This window comes from Aulonocara stuartgranti (assembly GCF_965226115.1).
Source record: "Aulonocara stuartgranti genome assembly, chromosome: 10".
NCBI lineage: Eukaryota > Metazoa > Chordata > Actinopteri > Cichliformes > Cichlidae > Aulonocara > Aulonocara stuartgranti.
The window spans coordinates 32,935,340-32,963,098 of record NC_138946.1 but is presented as its reverse complement, the minus strand read 5'-3'; the positions used below and the strand labels follow the sequence as shown (position 1 = coordinate 32,963,098).

The window sequence follows — 27,759 nt, the reverse complement described above, 5'->3', positions numbered from 1 at the left end:
TGTGGGATAGATTTGACCAATCACATGAGCCAAATTAAGCTGGTTACAGAACTCTGTTATCAATAATCGTCACTATTTCTCATTGTCTCTCTCCCTCTCTATTTCCTCCTGGCAAACAGAGACGGTTGCGTCATCTTCGGAGCATCGCAGCCAGAAACATTGTCAACAGGAATGGCTCTCCACTGCTGGACACGTACTTCACCCTCCACCTTTGTATAGGAGACCGCATTTCTAGAGGTCGGTGTTAACGTCCTCTCACACACTACTGATCATGTTTATCCTGTACAATTTTTTTTTTTTTTTTTTTTTTTATCAAGAGGCTTTTAAATAAAGTTAAATGGGCAGTGCGCATATTTATATTTATTTTGTACTTGCAGCAAGTTGTAGTTTAGTATCTCAGGCAAATGCATTTGAAAGTGGCACTAACACTGTACCGTTCCTCTGATTTTGGAACATGCAGTCAGTGCAAAATTTGTATGTGATAGATTTGTGTAACTGGTGTCCAGCTGAGCTTCAGCAAAACATGTTCAGGGTTTAGTTCCTCCTGTTTATTGTGCATTAATCAACATTCTTTCATGTTTCTTAGATTTTTACAAGAGTGAAGTCATACGAGACTCACTGGTGAGTAAACTAACCCTCAGACGCTTCCTCTCCGCGTCCTGGGATAGGTCCAGTATGTTGTCATTTCCTGTAGCCTGCTGTTGGAGAATGTACTCATTACGAGCAGCGAAGCAGTGCTGTATTTTATGAATGCTAAGCTTGGCATTTATCTGATCCCTTCTTGCCAGTCACACATGTAGCCAGCTCTTGTTTAACATGATTTGCTGAATAAAATATCAGGCGTGTGTCGGCATGAATAAAATTTGATCCGTGTTTCTCTTAAACAGCTTTTTCTTTTGGCCTGCATGCATCATTAAGCTGTGCAAATGACCGTGCTGTGTCGTTTTACCTTGTCGTTGTGTGTGGTTTTGGTTTTTTTTTTTTTTTTTTTTTAATTTCCACTTTTATTTGTGATGCAGACACAGCTATGCACAAAACTACAGACGTAGCCAATTACAATTACTGTTTGGGCTTGCTGCCGAGCCATGAGCTGACCTAAGCTGCTTTCCAGGCGTACTCGTCAGTACCTTCAGCAGACAGACAGTGTAATGCACTTCAGGAGTCATGACTCCTGTCGTCTCCCAGCACAACTTCCTCCTGTTTTATTTAACATCTGTGCTGGCGTTCTCGGCTATTCCATCTCCTTCCTGTCATCGCTCATATAAGGAACTGTTTCCTGTTGCTCTTCCTGTTTTCATTCCCCTCTGCTTCTAATGCTAGTTCTTATCTTCACCTGTGGATTGTACTTCTGCTTTTGGCCTTCCTCTCCTGCCTGTCCATGAAAGTTACCCAGGGAAAAAGAGATTTTTCTGTATGATGAAGGGAAATGGTACATAGTTAAATGATGTAAATGACTCCAGTTGTGTGCCGCTGAACCAGCGGTCATGCTGTCGTTCTGAACGTTCAGGGACAGACTACAAACAGAAATGGGGATCAGACTTTAAGGTTAATGCAGAACAGAATGATTCAGTTACTCTGCAGTGGTTAAGGATCACTGTATGGATTTAAGAGGTAACATAAATTTTGCTCTCAGATTTTTATTTCAAACTCTTGAACCTATCCTCCCATTAAAAACAAAAAGTCAGAAAGTAGAAAAGATTTAAGATGTGACTGCTGTTCCTTTTGAAATGTGTGTGTTTGTGGATCTTTGTTAGAATCCAACTTGGCGGAGCCTGGACTTTGGCATGCTCCCAGACCTTCTGGACACCTCAGTGTCTTGCTTTGTGGTGAGAATCTGGGGAGGGCAGAAGGAACAGTACCAGCTCCTCATCGAATGGAAGGTTAATTTGGACGGCCTCAGATACACGGGGCAGCAGGTCAGCAAACACACCCAAGAGCAACAAAGTAGCAACACAATATATAATTTTTCCTGAGGCTTTCTGTGTGGCTTTTGAAAAAGTGAATTGTTACTGCAAAAATCTAATAGTACAGTTTTGATCTTTACAAAGGATTTGTTGGATATGATCTGACACATGTGTTAAATGTTGAATAGCTGAATGTGTAATTAAATCCTTCTAAGAGCGCGATGCATGCATTTCCGTTCTGTCCATGTGGTTTACGTTACTTCATGACATATCAGTAGTTATGAGCAGGGCTGTTGCTGTGCTCTTAGCAAGTTTATGTGTAAAATGATCACTTGGACTCGGCTGCACAGTTCTGTGTATGAAATATTTTTCATCTGCTTGGAATTTATACAAGTGGATGAATCTAGTTCAAAGGTAGCAAGGCTGAGGTGATGCTCACTGCTGTGAGCGAGTGAATGTGGGGTGAGCCATATTTGGAGTTGAACATTTAACTCTGGATCTGCGTTTGAGTTTTAATTTCTAAATATTTGAACATGAAAACTAAGTAGTTCACTAAATGGAAATCTTTCTGTCAATTTAAAGGGGTCTTATATGCAGTGCTTAACAAACTGATTGTTGGTGTAAGATTTATGGCACAGCTGGCCTGAATGAACAGTTTTAGTATTTACAAAATAATTTTTTTTAATGTTTCTGTCATTTAAATTGGCATTTATGAGCAAACTCTTTAATCAAAATGATATTTCTAATGCTAAAATATAGTTACTATTGTTATAAAATAATTTTCAAATTTACTGTTTAAGAAAAGAAACATTTATTTATTTTTTATTAAGATGCTGAGTTACAGTGATTTATTTCCATTTTTAAAAAATCATCAAAGAAGTCCAGTGTGATTGGGTGTAACAGTAAATGAATTCAGTTTATTTGCTTAATAAATAACAACATGCTTTTAGTTTAAACTTTCTAAAATATGTTCAATATTTTTCTCTATGTGGTCTAATAAGTTTAAGTACTGCATGCACATTATTAAATGTGAATAATCGCAGTAGAAACAAACTGTGGTTAGAAATACAAGTCCCCAAACATTAAACTTTCTAAATTACTTTCAGTCATATAGAATAAATTTATTGGTGCCTATTTTACTGTAATGTCATCTAGTTGCTAACATTAGGTAAAATGATTATTGTGACTGTCTGTCGTTGCGTCAGTTCACTCTTTTATTCGGTTACACCAAATGTTCTTTCACTCAGAGTTAAATCATCTAAAAATGCACCGAGCGTATATACGTTACATTACATGATTGTAAATAACTTCCATCAGTGTAACAAATGCTTAGTGCTTTATATTTTGACAGTAATCAAAGAAAATTGCAATTCTCTTCCTCATCGTCTTCAATACAATTCTCTTTTCCCGTGCATGCCACATATATGTCAGTGGTAGGGAAACAACCAGTGATTATGTAGCAGGCTGCTCATTAGTGTAATGCGCCACATGCTGCATTGATTCAGTAGTAATATGAAATGTCTGCATGTGAAAATGTGATTTAGAGCTTCAGAATCTAGCTGTCTGTTTGGCTCTTTGCGTGAAAAGTTTGGCCCATTCAAAGCCTTCATCAAAATAGTAAATGCAGTTCAAATGCTGATGAAGAACTCAATGTTATTCCAATTTATTCAAATCCAGACTGCATTGGAGGCTGGTAAACAGCACAGTCTCATGCACATCCAGATGCAGCCGTCCTTTGTTCTGAGACTCTGTCCCCGTACAATCAGCCTTTTCTGCCCTGCTTTGTCCACAGATTCGATCCAGAAATCCAAATGAGATCATATTTGGATTGAATGATGGCTATTATGCAGCTGACTTTGATCAGAAGGTATGTCCTTTCGCCTGTTTTCTAAAGCTTCTTGCATGACAATAGAATACCAAGTTCAAATCTTGTTAGCATTGTTTCGACGTTGTTTGGCTTCTGCGCTGAAACTCAGACATGTGGCTGTTTCAGGATCAGTCGGAGCGTAAGAAAAACAGCCTGCTTCAGGTTGACCAGAGTTCAGTCAGGAACTCGTACAGCGTTTTTTCTCTGCTCAGGTAAGATTCAAGCTGTGCAGCATTGTCGCATCTCATATTCATTTTATGGAGCTGGCCTTAAATCAAATGTAGTGAATCACTTTTTATGGGGAGCATCTTCTGCTGACAAATAGATCCATTCAGTTTTATTTATACAGCACTGAATCACAACAGCAGTCGTCTCAAGGCGCTTTATATTGTAAGGTTGACCCCACAATAATACATACAGAGAAAAACCCAACAATCATATGACCCCCTATGAGCAGCACTTTGGTGACAGTGGGAAGGAAAAACCTCTTTTAACAGGAAGAAACCTCCAGCAGAACCAGGCTCAGGGAGGGGCGGGGCCATCTTCTTCTTCTTCTTCTTCTTCTTCTTCTTCTTCTTCTTCTTCTTCTTCTTCTTCTTCTTCTTCTTATTATTATTATTACTTTTATTAAATAGGTCTTTCTTGCTTTTATCATAAATATTTTCAATACATTTCCTGTGTTTTACTTGCCTTTTGTGGGTTTTACTTGGGTATTTGCTGTCCAGCAGATGGTGCCAGAGGAACAGTTTTATTTTAGAGTCGTTGTGAGGGAAGCTCTGCAACTTGGTAGTAACTCATACATCCCAGAGTGAACACTGTTGGTCTCAGACAAAATAAAACTATTGAATTACAGATTTTAATCACCTTTTCATTAGGTCTGTGGCAGTCTTGTGGTTGTGGGGTACTTGAGGATATGGAGTGTAAAAAGGATTGCAATGCATTTTTACGCCACAGGAGGGAGACAAAAATTTGCCGAGTAAGTTGCTAGTTGTTGGGAGAAACCCTGGTTCAGTAATTAGGAACTTGAGACATAAGGGCCGGCTGCATCTGTTGACAAACAGGCTTGTTGTTCTGCATTTATATTTAAATGTGGTAGAACGTAAACAGCACTTACAGAATCACCAGGGCTTCCCCAAGGGGAGACCCTCTGTTTACCGATCGTGTAATTACCCCCAGTTTTGTCTAAATAAATATATATTTGGAAAGTTTCAAGTTAGATGTTTCCAAAATAAGATAACGGTCCTGTCATTAGGTGCATTATGAAGGCTTGCACTAAGATTTTCCTCCTTTAAGAATTAAATAAGGGGCCATAAATGCGTCACAGGCCTTTGCAATGTCAAGTAAATGGAGTTATGCCAAAGCTGTCTGAACTTTAACAGTCTAGAAGTGGTCATGGTTTATGGTTATATGAGTGGAGACCATCGCCTCTCCAGCAGCTTGAAGGAGAAAAAGCCCAGTTTGAATCACAACTTTTATGACCTCTGCTCTGGCTTCTTCTATTATCGTAGCCTTCGTCTCCATCCTCTTCTTTCTATCCACACCACATGGGATCTGTGGGGTTTACCACACTTAGGTTTGTTTATTTGTTTAAGGAACCCCATTAGCTTCCACAACAGGGGTTGCTAGTCTTCCTGGGGCCCAAACCATCAAATACCATCGAATAAAATGTTACACAATGAATTGGATGCAAAATATCCACATAATTTGGCTCTTACATCCACAATAAGGTTTTACAATTCTGAAAATATAAGCATGTAAATATTAAAAAATATAAAAAACACTCAAACAAAATACACAATTTCCATTACAAGTGACATTACCCTCTACAATTTTTACAAATAAATTAAAAACTGCCTAAATAGGCTTTTAGGTGATTTTTAAAATTATGAATAGAAGCCAATTCTCTAATTGCATAAGGCAACTTATTCCACTGAAAAGATGCTTTAAATATAACAGAGTTTTTCAGAAAGTTACTTTTAACTCGAGGAGTCACTAAATTGTGGTTAGTTGAGAATCGTGTGGCATGATTATGTATTTCATCTGGATGCTGCAACTGAGCATAAAAAAGTGTGGTGTGTTTACCAGTATTGCTTTCTTTAAAAATACAAGTAAGCCATAGTATAATTTAACTTGTACAGAAAGCCAAGAAAGTTTACCGCGCATTTTATCAATATCTGTATAATATGAACACCTTAACACTAATCTGGCCGCCCTATTTTGGACTAACTGAAGTTCAGATCTGTCTTATTAGCTGCTGACCAAATGACTGAGCAGTACTCTAGATGAGATAACACTAGTGCATTAATGACATCTTTCATAACTGAAGAAGTAATATAAAAGGAGCATTTCCTAGCTATAGCTATGCCCTGTCCCATTTTCTTAATAACAGAGTTGATGTGCTGAGACAATGAAAGGTGGTGGTTTATGGTAACACAAAGTAATTTAGTCTGGGTGACCTGTTCTAATACCGATCCAGCTATGGAAAGATTTAGTTGTGGGCTGTTGACTAAGCGTCCTCTACTTCCTATTAACATGTCTTTGGATTTAAACATGTTTAAAATCACGTTGTTTTTACTTATCCAGTCAAACACGTTCAGCAAATCTAGTTGTAACACGCTGGTCAATTCAGAGTAGCTACTGGCTGAATAAAACACGGTGGAGTCATCAGCATACATTACAAGATGAGATTTATCCAGGACGTACGGCAGATCATTTGTAAAGACTGAACACAGAAGTGGACCGAGGCAGCTGCCTTGGGGTAGACCACAGTTCATTTCACAGCCCTCCGAGAAATAACCGTTATAATAAACCTTTTGCCTTCTTCCAGACAAATAACTTTCCATCCAGCACAAAGCAGCTGGTGAAAATCCATAACATTTTAGTTTATCTATCAAAAGATCATGATTTATCAAATCAAATGCAGCACTAAAATCCAAAAATACCACCCCGGCCAAATTCCCATTATCTAGATATTTGTACCAGTTATCTGTCATGTGACTGAGAGCTGAGCTGGTGGAATAACCAGGTTTGTAGGCATGTTGAAACTGAGCGAGTAACTGGTTTTCTGTTAGGTAATGTTGAATTTGTTCATAGACAATCCTCTCCATAATTTTACTTAGAACGGGGAGCAGACTAATAGATCTGCTATTGACACCATTAAAAACGTCATTCTTGTTTTTAGGGATGGGAATTATTTTCGATTCTTTCCACTGCAATGGAAATAAGCTGCATGCCAAAGATCTATTACATATGGGACATATAGGAAGGGACACAAACTTGCAGTTTGCTGTCTGTGTTATCAGAGCCGGAGGATGTATCGTCAGGAAGTGATATCAATAAGCGCTCTACCATCTCCACACTCACTGCCTCAAACTTAAATTGGCATTGCTTATTATTCACGATAACATCCTGTATAAGACGACGTGATAAGGTGGGATCGCCTCTGCTCATATTAGATTTTAAATTTGTTATTTTATTGCTGTAGTTATTCACAAAATAATTGTCCTTAGCTTTACTTATAAACGTTCCACCCGTGTAGATGTGAGACACCACCAGAGCAAGATCTCTACCCATTATATTATTTAAAACTTTCCACACCTTCTTGCTGTCCTTACTGGCCTCCTTGAGCTTAAGTTGATAATATTCTTTCTTCTTGTGCCTATTCAGTTTAGTTACTTGATTTCTTAACTCGCGATATCTTGCCCACTCTTGTGGGTTGATCCCTTCTATTTCCTCACACTGCTCTGTCTGCAGCTTCCACCTCTGTCAGTGTTTTTTTTGGCTTGGTGCACTCACATGCACATGATTTATTATTATTACGTACTATAACATGACTCATCAGACATGGTGCACTATTGTAGTCCCCACCCCCAATGGCATATAAGGATGTATGCTTAGTTTCTGGAGCTGTTTGATGATGAAGTGAGATGAAGGGTGGTGTTCACCTTTGCTCATCTAACTTATATATATATATATATATAAAAATAAAAATGTCTTCAAACAGCAGTTGTGCATGTCCACTGCAAACACCCACAGTGTCGAGATCTGGCCCAGCTCTCTCCGGCTCTCCTTTCTGGCCCGGCGCAGCGTGTCTTTGTTAATGCTGTGTGTTAATGGAAATTGATGAGGGCGGCTTCACAGAGAGCTTGCTGATCTTGATAAATGGCGGTAATTTGTCAGCAGATTCATAGTGTGCTTTTTCGGCCTGGCTCCAGCACCCTTCGCTTGTGTGAGTAACATGTTGATGTGAGCTAGCCAACACAACACATCTCATATGGTGAGATGAAGAGGGAGCAAACAGATCATCAATCAGCAAACGCCTGTCTCTTTCAGTGAGGCTGTGATAGAGGGCAGGCCACATCCTACAAAGAGCAAGGCCCCTGTGTGGGTAGAAAAAAAATGTGACAGCTGTTCAACAAAGCCCCCCCTTTATGTAGAGACTATTAATAAAGGTTCAGATATTCTTTGACCCCCCAAGTATACTTGTCTGTCCTGGCAGAGCTTGTAAGTGGAATAATTATTTGGTAGGACAGGGTGGAAGCTTGTAGCTTGGTTTTAATTTTGATATCACCAACTCATGATTCTAATTGTTTTGCAGTTTAAACTTGTGTCACACCGAAGTAGTGTGAAGTGAGAGTGTGCACGTCGTGGTCCCTGCTCTCTGAAACCAGTTTAAAGAGTCATGCACTTGTAAACCCTGCTGGCCTTATGATGATGTGACACATGGTAAACATGGTTCTTGGAGCAGAACTTTTCACAGGTTAGCATAATGTCTCAAACGCCCAAAGCCTAAAAGGGAGGCTTCTCTTCTTCTTGGTGGTCAGAGCCACATGTTGTCTCCTGACTTCCTTGCGTATGCTCGTACGTGGACTACATGTACGTACGGTGTGTGTCAACGGAAGCCGTGCACAGTGTTGCTGAACTCAATGGGGGGAGGGGCTTCGTGCCTTCAGAGACTGTTGAGGTGCTAATGCTTTCCTGCAGGCAGCCCCTGAGGTCAGCAAGCCTGCTGGTTGTTTCATTCCTCTGGAGCAACACGACCAATCGTTATTTCAGATATGCTGCGTGTGTCATTTTGTTTCAGTTATTTACCTCACTGCCTGTCCTCCGAAACACATCTTTCAGCCTGAGATTGCTTCCTCCAGAGATCCATGTTTCCAGTTTGTCTGCTGTTCCTGACGCTGCCCATTACTCGTCCGATTTTCTCTCACTGTCTGCAGCGTTACAGCCCCTCTGGTGTGTGCCTAGCATTGCAGGCTTTTATCTCAGCTTGTTGACGTAAGGATTACTCCTTCCACATGTACAGTACTAAGCTATAGTCTCTCTTTCTGTTTCCTGGCTTCTTAAACAAAAGAGTGCAAGCTTTGACTAACAGCGTTCGGACGTTTTAAAAAAGAAAAAGGCTAATTACACCAGCCTAAGTGAGCATAACTAATAATTTGACACTTTTAGAGTAAGACCAGCGTAAGGAGCCTACACTTGTGACTCATCACGGCAATCCAGCCTTCCAGAGTTGTCTAAATGCTTGACCCCTTTTTGACCCTTTCAAGACTAAACATATCTTTCCTCGAGATCTCTCTGGCTTCCCTGCATCTTTGTTGTAGCTCGTGTAAACATGGCTTATAGCAACAGATCCCCACAAAAACACCAGCCCGGAGCAGGAGAAGCACATACACGGGCTCGCCAAAGAAACTTCTCAGCAGTAATCTTATCTTTCAGTCCATGTGGATGGAGACAATGGAGAGGTGATGTGAATAGCAAGTAGTTAAATGTGTTGACATTCTTTCGCTGTGAGATATAGGCAGCGGCGAGAAGAGTTGTTTGCTGTGATTTTCCTACGTTGTGTTCTCTGTATTGTCCCTGGCAGAGGTGTGTAGTGGGATCTTACCCTCCATTTGTTGTTTTCAATGGGTTAATTGGGCGGCCCTGTTCACCCTGTGCTGGTTGCTAGAAATGAATGCAGCACAGTCGTTAATCTGTGGGCTTGTTTCCTTTGATCCAGGATTGTTTGACAAATGCATTGGGTACACTTACATGGGATAAACAGGTGGAAGTCTGGGCAGGCCACACAGTGAGTACTCCTTTACAGTCAGTGTAAAGCAGAAAGAAATGTGTTTGTCACACCACAGAAACGTGTTATCAACCACCCAGCCAAACACCCAAATATTTTTAAAAATTACAAAGTGTGAGGAAAAAATAGGTGATTTAAAAAAATGTAAATTGTGAGAGAGAGAAAAGCCTGCTGAGAGGGTGCTGACTGACAGCTCTCACATAATCGACTGGATTCCCCCTGCAGGAGACTTTGAGGAGTTGCCCTCGGCGTAGATTTAATTGAACCACACAGGAAAGGAAACGAATCACAACATACATTTAGTCACTTTACATCTGTTTCTCCTTCTTGTGCCAGACTCCACTGTGGTCTCGTGTACCCGAAGGAAAGGAACCCTCTAGAGTCTGAGGTGTTGCTCTTGGGTTTTTTGCACGGTGTGACCATTTGTTGGCACATCCACTCCTGGGAAGGCATTGTGTTAACATACACTCCCACACTCAAACTGCCAAAACCTCTGCTTTTATGGGAGTAGGCACACTTAATTATCACTTAACCGAGTGGATTTGATTAGCAGCACCTTGCTACTTCTCTCCCCTCTTAATTCCAGCGGGAGCAGTAAGGACGTACTACATTTTTCACAAACTGCTTCTGCGTAGTTTTTGTTAAATAAAGAATGACATGTTGTAAAATAATGTTGTTGTTCATCTGAGGTTGAATTTGTAATTTTAAGACCTATTTGTGCTCCGGTCATTTTGTTTTAGTGTTTCCTGATGAACGAAACCTGAAAGAATCAAGAGCAGCTCTACTACTTGATATTGTAAGAAACTGAAAGATCGCCTGCACATGCAAATGATAGAAAAGATTCAGCTAACTACAGCCACTGCATAGTGATGTCCTCTTTTCGAGTCGTCTGCCCGAGTAACAGAGCAGCACAAGGCCACCCTTGAAGTTTAGCTCTCACGTTCTTTCAGATGTTCCCAGGTGCCTTCTTGTTTGTAAGCCAGATGACACATCTGTATTTGCTGATTCGTTCTCAGTCCTCATTTACAAAAGTGCAGATTCAGGACTACATCATGGCTGCAAATGTTTATTTCAATATAATCAGCAAAGGTAAATGAACAGAAAACAAAAGCTGCGTTGCACGGAGGCAGCCCCTCCCCTCCAGTTTCCTTCCTGTTATCAAAAAATACTTAGCATTTATTGAATTTATTCTGTAAACCTTTACCCAGAGTTTCCAACAGTGCCTTCTTTTTTTATCAAAAAAATCTGGGTGCGAGTTTCATGCGACACCTCATCGTATCTAGAATCCAAGGAGCAGATGCTGTTGTTTGTCCGATGTTTATCATTACGAAGGGTTGAGCGCAGAGCCTCAGTCATAACTTCCTGCGTGTCCACAGCAGAGTTGTCAGGCATGAAAACAATGGCCACATGAGCTGGTGTTTGCTGGACAGTTACTCGGATCTTAAAGAGACCCACTGAGAGCGTACAGCGTGAACACCCCCTGCCTCCCCTCTGCTGCAGTGATTGCTGTGCTTCAGACCGAGGCTCATGGAGAGATAACGGAGCAGACATGCGTGAAAAGGAGAGAGGAGATAACAGCTCTCACCTGAGGGAACGCACTGCTATCACCTAAACAGATGAAGCTTTCAAAACAGATTCATCCTGATCTTTCAAAAGATTATCAACAACTCTTATCACTGTCACCTCAGACAGATTAAAAAAATCTAAGAGGTGTGGTTCCCCTGCAGGACAGCTACTTACAGCTCTATCTACATCATTATAGAAGCGTTTTTGTTGTTGTTTTGGTTCTTGAAGAAGTATATTTTCATTACAAAAAGCCTCCCCGGTCTGAAATTATTATGCTTTATTCCTCATTTAGATGAAGAGACCTAGTGTCATTATTTCATGTGTAAGGCACTTGAACAGCATTTTCTATTTTTCTTTTCTTTTGTCTTTGAGCCAGAAGTTGCCTTATATGGATAAAAGGTTGCAGTGCTGATTTATCAGCTAATACTAGCAAGCTGCATTACTCCATCGTGTGTGTGCACAATACTCAGACACACCTAACAGCTGATAAGAACTTAAGTTACAGTCTATTAAAACACAAAAATTTCACTCACCGAGAATGAAGCCCAAACCTCTTGGATGGTCTGTCCCGCACATTAAGCTATAATATTATTTAGATAAAAATACCATAAAAGAGACCAGCAACACACCCACAGTGACACTCGGTGACTCAAAGTACTGGATGAGGCCTGGATGCTGATTGGTTCCAACTGCCTATCCTGGGATACCTACCGTTCTGTGCAGCCACGCCCCTAAGTCCATTTTCTAGGACAGAGTTGCACTAAAAGCTGCACAAGGGGGCAAAAACAGTTCTTGCTACCAGGCCGTAAAACAGCTTTTTGAGTTGGTTGTTGTAACATTAGTAACATTGTTGTAACATCAACTCCCTTTTTTTGGAATCAGCGATTGCTAACATGAGAGCTGACAATCGATGCACTGCTCTTGGTGCACAAATCAAATAAAGGGAGTTGATGAGCTCTTTGTTACAATATATGACCCAAGTACTGGATCCCTACATCAAACCCAACCATGCTGGACGGCTTCTAAGAGTGAGGCAAACCGTATGCAATTTCATTTTTAAGGGTCACTTTGTGTGCATGGAAATAGAACTGTAACCATTATAGTCCAATCATAGCTTATGGCGTATGAACGCCACTGACACATTTTGCATGAAGCAGATGATTTAACACCAGAGTGACAGTTGGATTGCTAGCTGCCAGTTCCCACCATGTGGGATTTTCGTCTGTTGATGAGTTGTTGAGTCCCAGGGGTTGTGCTGAGGGGGTTTTTGTCTATCTTTGTGCGACTTGACGAAAACATTCTCCGAAGCTAAATGCTTCTGTGATCGATGGTCTAAATAATGTGCTTGCTTGTCATTTGTATACTGATGTTGCTGTTTCCTATTTCAGTGATGACAGCGACATGGAATTTGGACGTGGGCCTCCATCTTTGTGGTTTTAGTTAATTAGTGGGGCTGCTGAGGTTTCTCTCTGCTCTCTGGCACGCTTGGGTTCAGGTCTATTGGAGCCGTTTGATCTCAGGCGGTATTGTTTCCATTATTAGACAATATTAGTGATTAAACTTTTGCGGTCGTATTTCTGTACTTTAGAACTTGACCCGTCTGTTCTCGCTGCTCTTTTTTTATTATTAGGAATGTTCTCAATATTGTTTATGTCCTTATTTAATGGCAGAACTATTCAATAGCTTTTACAGTTTAAGAGACTCAACAATTGGTCTGGAACAATGAAGGTCAACCCAAGTCAGAAAAAGAAACTGGGAGGGATGACAAACACACTGCACAATGAGTCTTCCCCACATGGGGACGATCATTATTCTTATTGTGCCCTACAAACAGTCGGTGTAAACATCCAAGCTAAAAAGAATGATTTGCTGGTGTAATCATAACTGACTCTCAACTTTTAGCCAGCCCATCAATTTAATGGTCTCCTGGAAACTCAGTTTCAGCGCTGAGTTGTTCTTGTGGTCTGATGTGTGGTTAAGATGATGTGGATGATGACTTTGTGTTCTACTCCCTCGGCAGGCTTCACACAGCCCAGAGAGCCATCAAACAGACCCAAGTCACAGTGCAGAAGATCGGGAAGGAGATCGAGGAGAAGCTAAGGACGACGGCGGCCTGCACAGAGCGGGTGAGCGTGGTCGCCCCTCGGCAACAAATTCCAGCTCATCAGCGACTGGTTTAGATGTTTTCAGTAGCTTGAAAGTTGGTGTGAAGTTTGTTTTCAGAGGAAGTACCATGTATAACACCACAACTGATGTGATCAGCGATAACGGAGTTTCTGGCCTCCACCAATAATAAACATCAGAATCGTGCTTGATACTTACAAGGATTTAAGAGCTTGTCTCACACAAAGCTCCAAATGTAATTGTAACGTAAAGAAATGTGAGATCTGAAAATCCATCGATTGTGATTGTTTTGATAGCTCAGCTCCTCAGTGATGATGCCTGCGCCAAAATGCCTTGTTTATGTTTCCACCTCCTGTAATGTGCTCAAATACGCTAAAGAAGCGTGTTTAACATATTTGGAATTGTCAGGCGCACAGCTGTGAAAACGCAGTACCGATCCCAGGTCTGACATTGTGTTTACTGTAAAAATTCACTTCAAAAGCATCCCCTCTCTTCTGGTGTTATACAAGCCCGGAGGCAATGATACTTTAGTATTTTTGTCCCCCAGGTAGGCGGCACAAAAAAGCATTTTCACTCACCATGCACGGTACAATTGTGGACAACTGGGCTGCTTTTGTGTCCAGTCCAACTGGACTCTGAGAGTGTGTATGTGTGCTGGTAGAAGATTTAAGCGATCTGAATGTCTGCTTAGTGAGCCTCTTTATACAGCTGTTACAGCTGTTGCTTTCTATCTTGCTGCTCCTCATGAGTTTTTGATATCCCTGATTTTTTTATTTTTTGTTCCTTTCCTTAGGCCTTCACCCTACTTATTAAGGCAGCCCCCTACTATAGCCTCAGCTTTCCCACAAAAACATCGAGGCTCCATTCTTTTCGCCACAAAGGATCCCTTTCAAGAACTTTTCTCTGATATTTCCCTCTCAGTGAAACATTCCTCAAACCCCTTTTCAGAGTTCAAATCTGCCAATAAATCACATAATCCTCATCTTCTACCTTTCTGTAAAAGCCCCCCCCCCCCATCTTGGAGTGAGTGGAGCATTGTGTGATTCTTCTAAGGGCTTCCCACTTTGGAGAGCTCTGTACCATCTTTCTGTATGCGTCATGGTGAACATGCATCAAAGGGCGATGGAGTGGAGGCCACCTAGCCGAGCACATGCCCCTTTCACCCTCTCACCCACACTCTGCCATTAATCTGCTCAGTTATAACACGCTCCCACCCCCCCACCCCCACGCCTGCTGCTTATTTACTCAGCTGACCCACTGCTGTTTGATGTTCAGTAGACATCAGACAGACCCTGCTGGTTAGGTGCAGTCTTTCTCCCTCTCTGTCTCGCACACACACTCACACATCACAGCAACCCACTTGTTAATTCTGGTGCTCAGTGAAAGTGTAGGAGGCTCGTGGTTCGTGCCAAAGCCAGTTGTGGTTAACATGCAAGTGTCAGGGTGCGACACATTGGACAGATAGAGGCTCTATCAGTCATCTCTTTCCCCGTGTTTTCTCCACGGTACCCACAGGAAGAAAAAAATCTGTATCATATCTGTTTTTGCTCTGATCCAGGCTGCGATCTCTTATCTAAGCGAATGTGTGTGAGATGCCAAAGTCCCCGCTCCTCCCTCCCTAATCTTACATCATTATCAGTTCCCTGTTTGTGTCTTCCATCTCCTTATTACAAGTGTGTATGTGTATAGTTTTTTTTCTGTCTCAGCAACTGTGCTGCCCTCCTGAATCCCCCTAAATCCGTCTTCCTGTTTTGAATGGATCATTTTTCGTTGAGTGGTTTTGTCAGTCGCTGCTCTCTCCCCTTCATCTACTGTGCAAGTGCATCCATCAACCCCTGTTTCTGTTCCTTATTAGATGATTAGGGTGAGCCCACTTCACACTCCTCTTTACCAGATAGAGAAATGAAGATGATGAAGGGACGCCGCTCGGAGAGGCTTAGATTACGACTAATGACCTGCGCTCTGATGGCGCTGGTGGGCAGGGATGTGGGGTGGAGAGGCGCCTCCTGGCAGGAGTTTTAATTCGGGGCGGTCACTCATCTCGAGTCTCTGGGCTTTATTGTGGTCTTTTGCTTCGGGTTATGTTTGAGGGTTTGTGTCCGTCTTCCTGTTTGCATGTTCTGAGACTTTCATGTGGCGTCTTACTCTTTAGCCTTTCTTACATTTTAATTGATGAACAAACCCACAGCTACAACTTCACATTCACGTTCTCCCAGCCGAATCCATGCACAAGCAATTTCCTCCAAATGTTGAGCGTACATATTTCTAACTTCCACTGCTGCCACTCATAACACATTCTTTCCTGAGACAACACCTGCATGACTACAAATCTGCTCAGGTTGCTGTTGGAGACAGCTGTTTCCTCAGCTTCCAGATAACTGTCCTGACTCTATTTTATTCTCTTTTTCTATGTAATATCGCAGTAATAAAGCAATATCATATGGCAGAGGAAAGTTACGCAAACAGTCGAGAAATCAAAACACAGTATTAAAATAAACTGTGTAAAATTAAGTAAATATACATATATTTTCATTTTTCTCATTTTAATTAAAGTGTACTTGGATTCCATCCACCCAACCAGCCATGTTTGTGATTCAGTCATTGTTGAGCTGTATATTGTTACCAGTCTGTTACTGGGATCAGTTCAGTTTATTAGGTAGTAATTTTCATCCAGAAGCTCAGGCGTCAGGCTACAGACATAGCTTCAAACCTTTAGTTTGACAGGGATAGCTGTTTAGAAGAAAATGGTTTGCTTGAGACAGAGGATGCACTCAGGGGCCGAACGGAGTCCCAGTATTAGATGAATTAAGTTAAACTGGGAGTCATGGAAAGCTATGACTTTCCATGACTCCAAGTGGGAAATATTAAACGAATAAATAAGAATTAGTTGACGTTTGTTATTTTCACAGTATAACCTGCCTTTCTCCCATCACCCACAAACGCTTCCGGCAGATGGCCGCCCAGCTCCGAGCCTGGTTCTGCCGAGGGCTGCTTCTTCCTGTTGAAAGGGAGTTTTTCCTTCCCACTGTTACCAGTTGCTTGCTCACAGACTGGTTGTTGGGTTTTCTCTGTATTGTTGCAGGGTAGGTTTACATCCAAATATGTAAAGCACCTTGAGGCAACCGTTGTTGGGGTTTGTTGCTGTATAAACAAGATTGAATGTTTTCACTTTCACAGGTGAGTCAGGTTGCTGTCAATCAGTCACAGTCTGTGCACAGCTATGCAAACATGAGAAATAGGCCTTAGCAGCCACAATAAGTGAAAACACCTGTTTGTCTCTGTGTGTATAGACCTGTGAAGTTGGGTTTAGTAGGAGACAGAAGGAAATTGGAACAAACCAAAAACATGCTCGGGCCATTGTTTAAATGAAATAAATGGTAAGAGACATATTACAAAACACACCTTCTTTCCCAGCTGTAACGATTTAAAAAGGAACAAATGACTGCATACGAGGACAGATGTGTTATGTAGATGATTTGTAAATTATATGCTCTATGTGAGAGGCCTGAAAGGGAGAAGACTTTATTCACTGTGGTTCTGGTGCAGGTTCGGCACCCGGCCTCATCTGCTCACCTCAGACCAGCTGTTTGAACGTGGAACTCAGTACTACTTACCTTGGAGCCGGCCGTTCCCATGACTCGGGCTCATTAGTAAACATTAACGATGATTCCAGGGCTCAGTAAGACGTTTTGAACACGCAAATCTTCCTTTCTGTGTTATCATTAGCTGTTGACAGTGCTTTCTGTTATTGCTAACAGTGAGCATTGGCTCAGTGGTTGTGCATTAAATCAGCGCGATATGGGATCAGCCTAAAAAACAGTGTTTGTTTTTGTGGGAGCTAGTAGGAATCTTGGGGTCTTTATAAAAGGTTGCTGTGACCACATGCTAAATATTTTCTTTCACTGTCTTTTTCTCTTTCCTTTCTGCCGCTTTGTGTGAGCAGAAGAAGGAGCGCGAGTGCATGCAGCTGCGTATAGCGGTCCTTCACAGTGAGCTGGAGCGGCAGAGGAAGGCACTCGGGAGGGAGAGAGACCTGCGACAGAAAGAGAGGGCACTGCTGCAGAAGAAAGGTAAACGGAATAGGTGGACATGCTGCATATGCACCTGGGGAAAGTGTTAACACCACACCACCATGCATAAATCACCTTTTAATATTGTTTGATGCTATTGTGTGCACCGTTTAGTGCTTGCTTGCAGTAACTAGTGGGTGAAAACATGAACACACGAGCAATAAGAAAAATTAAAGGCTCAGTTTGGTCTTATATAAAAGTAACTTCAAATGATCGGTTATTCCCTCTGCAACTCATTTTGCTGTCTCCAGTGGTGCTGCGTCACTCAGATCCTGCTTGTGGAAGAAGACTTAATATAATGGTAAAAACATGTGCTCCCAATTCCAACGAAATCCCCAAATCTTTTCATGATAATCCACAGAAGGCTCTGCTGCAGCTACCAGTTGTAACGAGAACAGAATATAAAAGTAGTTCTGACAGTTTGACTATTTTGTGTAAATTGTGGTAAGCACAGGTCTAACCAGGACGGTTTGCGTGTTCATTTAGAACAATAGTGAGTTTGCTTTGGCTCACTCATGTAATAGCTGGGAGATGTTAGCCTGTCACTTATGTAGTGCAATTGGCACATTCAAACATATGAATTCACATCCACAATGCAAAAAGCAAACAACAAAATAACAAGAATTTGGAAATACTGTCGCTGAACAGACAGATGGTTGTCTTTATTAGAAAATCCGCTGCTTGAATGTTAGTCTTATATTTGGCCAAATGCATTAATATAAAGTTGTTGATCAGTATATAGATGTCAGTGTTTTTCTAAAAATACATTTTGGTATCAAAAATCCAGCATTGGTCACACACAGCTTATGGAAATAAATTGCACATAATTTGCATTTCTTTAATAAAACGAATTCCACCAATCCTTCCAAATGTGTTCTTTCAGTAATGTGACAGTTTTAGTTGTTGTTGAAAGAGAGAAAGTGAAGCTTGTTACCAAACTAATGGATTTTACACCCATGATTCCATAAATTCAGGTCCTGAAACGGTGTTAATAATTTGTCTTACACATCTATAGAGAAATCTGCTCTTTTTAACGGCTCGGTCAAGGTTTCCATGTTGTCAGAGCAGCAGGCAGATCATTTTAGTATATTCCACAACGTGGTCTTGGTCCAGTCAGAAGATGGAGTTTCTTAACACAAGCAGATCTGCAGTACACAGATACTTCCTGCAGTTTGTGATAAAGCAGAAGTGTTTGTGCAGTTGTCACTTAGTTAACCCTATGAAGTTTCCATCTTAGAGATGGATATATCCATCTATATATCTATAGTCACATGTTCTGATGCAATAAGCCCAGTGCAACTTTTCACAATGAATTGACAGGATGTATCTTGATTTCTGTGTCCTTTAAGATCAGCTCGCTCTTTGGCAAAGACAGATCACTGAATCACCGATCTGAGGAAGTGATTAGCGTGAAGTCTGCACTCATACATACGCTGTCACATAATAAAAGAGCTCTAAGAGCGCTTCAGGGAGAGGTTGCCTTTGTGACACGATTCTGAAAAATGACCATTAATTCTCTTCCTCTTTGTCTGTCACCACTCTGTCTGCAGCCAAACGAACTCACGGCTCTGCTGCCTCGCAGCTCTATAGAGGCCTTTTTCCAGACGGGACAGGTGCTTATTAAAAAATAGAAGGAAAATTCCTTTAGCTGGTTAAAAAGAGAGGGGAAAATCTGGTCTTTTAGGATAAATTGAAATGCTATATGTAAAGACAGCCAGGCTGAAGTCTTGTTGCTTTTCCCAGACTCATAAGTCAAAATCCAAAAGCCATATGCTGCTGAGCTGTACTTCCAGCTTGTTGTTTAACTCCTCTAATCAGCCAGCAGACATTCATTTGTTTCAAGATTGGAAAAAAGTGTGCATTAATTACAGGACAGGATACTGTTGGAGACAGGTGTTTACAGTGCTTCGTACAGCAGCTGATTTTCTGTCTGATTATATTTGGATTGGCACCACAGTGTGTTTGTTTCATATGATCTCGTCTTTCACTTTTGAAACGCATATGATTCTATCAATCGCAGGCTAAATTTCATTTAGAAATTTCCCCGAGAAGCCCGTGAGAAATGGACAGATTTGAGCCAAAAATGGTTCCTGTTCAGCAAAATCACAAGAGCGTGCGACTGAGCGGCGATCTCATATGCCACTGTTGTTTTAATCAGAAGCAAGTGTTTCATTTGTTGAGCTTTCACACATTCCAGTGCTTATAAGTTGCAGGTTTACCTTCAAATTTTATTGACAGTTTTACAGCGAGTGTAAGTATGTTGCTATGAAATATGTCCCCCGTGGGCACCACAGATGGGCTGGTAAGCTCCATTCTTCGTCACGCTCTTTAGGACCTCATCCGTACCTGGCCGTGTGGTCTCGTTGTCTCCCACACGTTCACAGGGCCCATTAGCAAATAGCTCTTATCAACCTGTTGTTCCCACCGAATGGGCCTCCCTAACAAAACAGCAGGTGCAGAAAACCCAAACGTAGAGAAGGTGTTGCTTTTTTTCTCTCGTGTGTTGAACTTGTGAGAAACCAGATAAAACGACTCGAGTGTTGAACTATTAGAACCTTCCTTTAGACTTGCTAGAGCCTGTTTGGTGTAACGCTGATGCTGTTAGTTTAACCAGCTGATTAATGTAATTCCAGGGAAATCAGAGCAGGAAAGTAAAAGTTTGTTTTTCTGTGCGTGGGAACGCGCACACGCCATGTCACATGTCAGCATGATCACTTTCCCCCCCATTTTTTTCAAGTTATGAATTGAAAGTAAGTCTTTCTGTCCTCCCTCTGAAATCAATCACTTTGGTTTCTGTGGGGTCACACTCTTGTCACAATTTCCGCCTGTCTAATTTCCCTCCTCCCACCTTGAGCAGATGACATAAATCAGGCCTGTGAGCAGCGTTTATTGTACTTGGTAACAGTAGTTATTCTCACGCTCTGCCACACAGCCAGGGCTCCTGACCAATAAATGTCAGCGGTTGGGTTTCTCCAGGTTTTGTGAAGGTATGTTGTGTGGAGGTATTTGTCACCTCAGTGAAAAAGGTCTCATATTGAAGCGATCATCATTAGAGCTCTTTTAGCAGCAGCTCCGCTTTACACATTTACTTCAACCAGCTGGCTGCCATCTTGAGTCAGGGTAAAGGTTGACAGGTACTGGAGTCAGACACTGCTTAACAGGCCAAGCGTCTGCCTTTTTATACTTACTGACCCCTCTGACATTTCTATGTCGAGGTCAGAAATTTCTTATATTTTGTCCTAATAATTGATATTTTTCCACTGAGCTTTTCATGTGCGTTAAATGCTGGTATAAAAACCAAGCTTATTTACAGTGTATATTAGATTAATGCACCTTTTTAAATCATTTCATTGAGAACTTTGCATGCACCTTCTGACTAGCTTTGTCCTGCACTTTCAAAGTATTTCTGTACCGTGGGTGCCAAGCGCCCGGTATTTCAGGAGCCACAGACAGCCCAATTTGATGGTGGGAAGTAATATATAACCATCCATATAGTAAAGGAGATCAAAGAAGCTGCGTTTTGCTGCTTGTCACTAGAGTTGACCTCACATGTTAGTTTTACGCTGTGTCCCCTTTCTCGTGCAACCAGAGGATCCTTATTTTTGTAAGGCATACCACAACAGCGTCACGTGATAAAGCCACTTGTAGCTTCTGTGCATTAGTTGATGGTGACTGATCCTGAATGCCACTGACGCATGTTTACACGGATCAGAGGATCGCTTTTGTTGTCCAGGCTTTACCCAGTGCAGGAACACAGTTCTTTCGTGGTACTGTACTCACAAATGGTCAGGCCAGTCTCAATAAGTCTTCTGTCTGATTTACAGGAGGAAATTGTCCGGAGGGGACTCGTCTGTCCAGTGTCAGAATAGTTATTTTTAGAGTACTTTTTTTGGTTTTTATTCCACGTTTAATATGGAAGATGGTGTAGTGAGAGACCAGTGGACAGAACGATGCATATTCTCTGCTGTGTCTTTACTGTATATTGTCTTTCCATACCGTGGAACAGATTAGTGGGATGAAAGCACGAGACGATGGATGGACAGAGCAGATAGGACAGAAGTGGGCATTACATGAAAGCAGCAGTAGAAGACCGTGGAATCTGGGTTACAGTGTTTTCGTGTGATCTCTCACAGCAGAGCGATGGCCTGTGATCTCTGTCTTACGCTATCTGCCTTTCTTCCCAATCTGATGAAGTACCTGTATTTTCTCCTTTGCTCTGTCTGCACTATGCCCTCTCACCTCATACCCTTATGATGTCAGTTGGACAATCATGGATATGAGTGGAAATATGCGATCAAAGCAATCCTGTTATCCACCTGATCGCACGTGCTTTGATAAGCTTTATTACTCCAAACTCTCACTTGTGCTCGCTGCTCTTTGCTGACTTATTTAGATTCAAATTTCAGCAAGAGGGCAACAGTCTTTTTTCACGCATGAGCGTTGTGAGGGATTTTCCTGTCTACTCGCAATAACAGTGCATTTAAAAACAATTGTATGGGAGAATATTTAGACATGTGCTACGTTGTTTCTGTTCATACTGGATATACTGGTGAGGTGCAGGTCTTCTCCTGTTAGAATGCTTAATACAAAACGCACTGATAACAACAATAAAGTAGACAGGTGTCACGTCTGAATCCCACCAGATGCAGCTGTGGTGATGTGGCGCATGTTGGAAGCATGCACTAATTTTTCATAGCATTCATTAATACGCTGACATTTAAAGGAAAAACCTGATTTCTTTCGAACTCTTTAACAGTGGTGTTTTGTTAATGTCACAGTTAGCAGCCCCTCACAGCTTAGGGGCTAAAGAGCCGCAGGTTGGTGACCTCTGGCCTAAGCAGACCCTACGATCAGCTTTGGAGCCATTATCTGCATGTTGTAGCTCTTTACTGTCACCAAGGGGCAGTGTCACAAACATCGGTCTGTGGGTTATTGTTGCTTGTTCTGTTGGTTCTTTAGTCAGCTGCAAGGAGGGGAAAAACCAAAGTAGGCAAAGAACTGAAGTCTGTCTATTCGACTTATGCACAGCTTCATCTTTGTCTGCCTATGTGTTCCTGTTTTTATAGATGGGTCGTATACCCTCTCTGTAAGCAAACGGACACAGCATTAACACATTGACAACTGCACAATAGCACCTATAAGCAGCACAGTCATTTTCTTCTAGACCTTTGCAACCAGGATGTTCGCCCTCTGTTGCTTGTTGGAAAGATTTAACATAACTTCTGCTTTGGTTTCATTTTTTAGATCGGTATGCTGTGCCCATCGTTGTATACAGTCTGTTCTGTATGTTCTGGTGGTTTCATGCAGACACTGAACTAAACTGAATTCAGTACCACTTAAATGTGCTTGACTACATATTTACTGTAAACAAAATGTGTTTCACTTAAATTCTTCTTTCTCTGAAAATGAGTTGCATTTGCCAGAATGTGAATTATTCTAAGCTAGAATGTGTGTTTAATTCTGCAAATGTGTTAAAGATTGAACTCTTTGTTTGATGGCATACATTGAGAGGAACTAGAGTTATAGAAAAACTTCAGAAGGAGCTGCCATCACGGCTTAACCAGTTAGACGAAGCCAAGAATGTTAGACGCGTGTGATTTGAGATCAGCCGTCTGTCCATCTCCTCTTACAGTTAAACAAAACTGCTTCCCACTGAGGAATTAGAAGCAATAAGAGGCTGCTAACCACAGGCAAACCTGAAGAGGAAATTCATGTGAAAGGAGAGGAGCCTTTATGGGAGGACGCGTCGCATCCAATAACAATTTTCCCATCAAAATCCCTTTTTATCTGCATGAAAGGATGCTATTTATTCACACGACTCAGAACGCTGTTGTGAGTACTGTACGGGATACCAGACGAGACACTCCAACGTTTCTCATGTGGTGAAGCCAGAACGTAACGCACAGACTGCTTTGCTAAGTTGATGTGAAATGTTAGATTGATGCACGTCTCTGCAGTTCACCCCGTCACGCAGCAAACAGCGCTGCTTTCCTTTGTAATGATTATTATTCATAATTTGAAAGGGATAAAAATTAAATCGTTCGCTGTGTAAACAAGCCAAAAAAACTGTAAACATTGAGTTCAAGGAAAAAGAATGCAATGCATTTCTACTGCTTTTACCCGCAATCTTATGTGATGCTCTATCCGAGAGACGTGCTGTTCGAACCTTTAATTAGCCGTTATCGTTCTGCTTTTTTCACGTGCATACTGTGAGCTTGCCAATGCTGCGGTAACGCCACTTCCTCACTCTGTATCATCCCGTCACTTTTCTGTCTGATTTTATTCATTTCCCCAACTCTGTATTTACTGTCTGACTAATCCTATAATCTGCATACATATGTCATTAGGTTTTATGTTGTGTCAGAAGGAAATGTTTTGGGCTCATCAAAGCAGCTGTTTGATCTTGCTCGGGTTTAACAGTGGATGGCAGCCAACCAAACACAAGCCCACCTGGCTGGCTGTTCAGATAGACCAGAACAAACGCACACCTAATAATTTACATTTTTCTTTTCTGTCTCTGTCAGAGGATTCGTTTTCTGCTCAGCACGAGCGTCTGAAGGAGGAGAAAGAGTCCTTATCCAAGCTGCAGAAGGAATGCACAGCCAAGAGGTGTGTATCAAACCACAATTAACCGTTTCTGTGTTTGCTGCACAGGAAAACGATTTAAAAGCTTGAACCCCATCAGATGGACACTCTGAATGATGATGCTCAGTGTGTTAGTCACTTGCATTAAATTGAGCTAACAGGTATAAGATTGCACCCTGCACCTTACTCTTTCAAAACAATAGCCTGTTTTTGTGGCCGCTGCTCCCTGTTTATGTGTTCTCGACCAAGAGTTTGCACATTGTGCTAAAAAGGCGTTTGGCCGGTGTTTGCCTTGGCTTGCGGTGAGACGTGTGTGCGGCGGGCACACATTCTGGATACGTTTTTGTTTATCTGAGAAGTACCTGGCAGTCGCAGAGGGTAAGCCAGAGCCCCAGGAAGGCCAGCAGGGGCCAAGAGACCCAGCAAACAGGAAATTAACACCGACACTTGTATCTGCTTAACATCCATTCCTTGGAAATAACTTGTCGTTTGTTTTTCATGAAAGTGTCTCTTTTCATTTATAGTGTTTAGCGAGGGAATGTTATACTGAGCATACACACTTTTTCTCAGCCTTTCCACGTTTCTGTTTAATATTATTTGAATCTTGTCATGGCTTCGATCCCCAGAAAGTTACAAGTACATTTACTCAATCGTGTTACTCTGAAAATGTGACGTCAGTGTTTTCATGATACTATTTTATAGCTACATAGCTGCATTTTTTTTGAATTCTTCTGTACTAAGACAGGATGTGCGATTTATTAATTTATTTATAGTTAAAGGTTAAACTATTGTGTGACAGCTTTCTTGAGTTAAGAGCACTTTTAATTAAGACATTCCACATTTCCACATGTTGGCAGTTCAGCCGAAGAAATATTTCTTTTCTGAACTCATCAGATGGTTTTGTCCAGAGAAACTCGCAGCAGAGGTCACGTTAATCGCAGTTTTGTAGGAAAAAAGCAGTTAAGCAAAGAGTTACAACACAGCAAACCAACATGACACAACTATATAAGACAACGAAAACTGTTGTGCTCAAAAACAAATCAAACATAGAATAAAAGCCAAAAACATAAAAGCAACACTTAAATGACATGTTGGACCTTCATGAAAGAAAAGTTCATGTTGAAAATCTTTACTGAAAGATCTTTTTGGAGCAGTATATTTATTCCAATTATAAACTACAAGTGCTACTTATTTACTGATACAGTGTAACATTAGTTTCACTGTATCTTGCACAATAACAGCGGAGTTAACAGTTTGCTCATTTAAAGAGAAGATCGATCCCACTTTTATCTAATATGTTCTAATAGTAAAGTCAGCACCCAGTTAACTTATCAGAAAAACAGAAAGAAGTTTTTACTATTGAGAACTAAACTTCTTCTTTCTCTTCCTTCTGTGACGCAGGATTGGTGTATACACAAAGTGTTTAGGTTGGCGTATTTTACGAGTAACTGCTTAAACAAACATGTATTTTTAAATGTACGAATGTTGAATTCATAAATATACACTGGTTATTATGTAATGACATCTTCCAAATTGATGTGTTCTCATAAACTTAGAATGAGTCCATTAAACATACACAGGACAAGGCGCCGGTTTGTAAAAGACACCATATTGCCTGACTGTCTTGAGACAGGCATGGCATTCATACCCTGATCGCATTTTTATCTATGTGACTAGAGACCAGCCACATGTGTAGTCTGCTAAAGACGGAGCAGGAGAGGACTCGTAGGTGTTGATGGATTACTGAGCGAGAACTTCGGTGATGTCCTCGACGACTCGCCTCGGTATCGCTGTCATTGGTCAGATGTGAGCTTCACTGACTCATCAGTTTGTGTCAGACTCTTTGCACAAACATTTCCAGCCTCGTCCAGAGCAAACAGACGTGGACACGTGTGATAGCTGAGGGATACAGGACTGACAGCCTGCACTCATTACAAACACAGCATGCACAGAAAGTGGTTCGAGCTGTTTGTTCTACAGTGGCCACCGATTATGCACAATCTGCAGTCCAATAGCATCTAGTGGTGAGATTTTACACACATTAATGGAAGAACGTAGAGGTATCTGCATGAAATGCTTTGGTATTATCCACACTGATCCACAAGTAGAGGCATGAGTTTAAAATGCGAACAGACTCACTTAAATGTAAGCATACACATTTAGAGAGTATTCATACAAAGGCATCCAGTCATGTTCATGACTTTTAACTATAAAAGTTCAGGTAACAACATTTTAAATGCAAAAAAATGAAAAGGGGAATCGTGGTAGGTTTCACTTAGCTCCACAGCTTCCTTTAGTTTCAGTCTGTGTCACCTCGGAGCTATACGCATAGGTCAAAGACTAAAACCTGGATAACAGCCATTAAGAATGATTTTTCCTAGTGGCCATAGACAGACCCTGCATTACTAAAAAGGACTGACCTGTAATGACAATTTTGAACAGTACATTGTCACATGAAGAGAGAGGAGAAAACCCCCAGATCATGCCATTTTTGTTCCTTTTTTTTCCAACATTAAACTGCCATATTATACTGCATCTTTTGTCTTGAGCTGGCCTGACAGCAGTAGCTGTCAGGCCTTTAAGGCTTTAATTGGGACCCTGTCCTCCCTCTGATTTTCATCTGTTCCCATCTCTTTAACTGACCTCTGCTCTGTCTCCATCAGAGAGCAGTTCCTCAAGTCCAACGCCCAGCTCACCTTCCGTTGTCGTCAGCTCCTCTCTGAGCTTTCCTACATCTACCCCATCGATGTGGTGAGTTGGGCAACTGCAGAGAAATATCTGGTTACAAATGTAAGACTTTGGTGAAGCACAGATGCTGGAGGGGGTTATATAGTGTGTGCAGCGATTTCCATGTTTATTCCAAAGATAAATTTAGTTTGTATACTAACTGAATGATTTTAGGCCCGTCCCTCTGCCGGCTGATTATGGATCTGTTGCTGATGTCCAGTTGCTCTGTCCTTCATGTGAAAGCTCTTCTTTAAATCCACAGACCAATCAGTCGGATTATGTCATCTGTGGAGTGAAGCTGCCAAACTCGGAAGACTTTCAAGGTAATTGATTATGTGCCTGCCCGCCTATTTAAGTGTTACAGGAGGATAAGTGGTATGCTGTGCAAATGTTTTGTCTTGCATTCGACGCTTGTGGTTAGATGCAGATGTCGTGAAGTGAAGCAATCTAACATTTTACTGAAGGATAAATGAAGGCTGATGATTTCATAGACAGTTATCTATGATATCATAGTTTTGGCTATTGCAGATGGCAATTTTGCAAAAAGCTATTACTGTTAAGGTACCATAACCTTTGTCGTACTGTGCACGAATGCCATAATTGATAGTTTGTCATTTTCATACATAAAGGGCATAATGACATAATTGTAGCCTAAATGAGGGGAGAATAGCTGTAGAAGCTGCAGATGATTGATATTCCCATTCACTCGGTCTGCTCAGTTGAAATCACAGTACACCCACTGCTGCACGTCTCGTCTTGTGCATGACATCAGTGATCAAATTAACAGAGACATGCACAGCCCTTTATAGGTAGACGTGCACAAGTAAGCCTCAAAAGAGGAGCACG

General features: G+C 41.4%; 1 protein-coding gene across 2 annotated transcripts in view; it reads left to right on the top strand.

Moving 5' to 3' along the window:
* The window catches only part of uvrag (UV radiation resistance associated gene), a 92,310-nt gene that overhangs the window by 6,888 nt on the left and 57,663 nt on the right, over window positions 1-27,759 (top strand). For both annotated transcript variants that reach the window (XM_082549597.1, XM_082549598.1), the window contains exons 2-11: window positions 120-237; window positions 587-621; window positions 1,755-1,916; window positions 3,697-3,771; window positions 3,898-3,983; window positions 13,428-13,533; window positions 17,475-17,601; window positions 24,126-24,210; window positions 26,850-26,937; window positions 27,176-27,236. In XM_082549597.1, coding sequence (XP_082405723.1) covers window positions 120-237; window positions 587-621; window positions 1,755-1,916; window positions 3,697-3,771; window positions 3,898-3,983; window positions 13,428-13,533; window positions 17,475-17,601; window positions 24,126-24,210; window positions 26,850-26,937; window positions 27,176-27,236 — 943 coding nt within the window. The remainder of the gene's footprint in view (window positions 1-119; window positions 238-586; window positions 622-1,754; window positions 1,917-3,696; window positions 3,772-3,897; window positions 3,984-13,427; window positions 13,534-17,474; window positions 17,602-24,125; window positions 24,211-26,849; window positions 26,938-27,175; window positions 27,237-27,759) is intronic.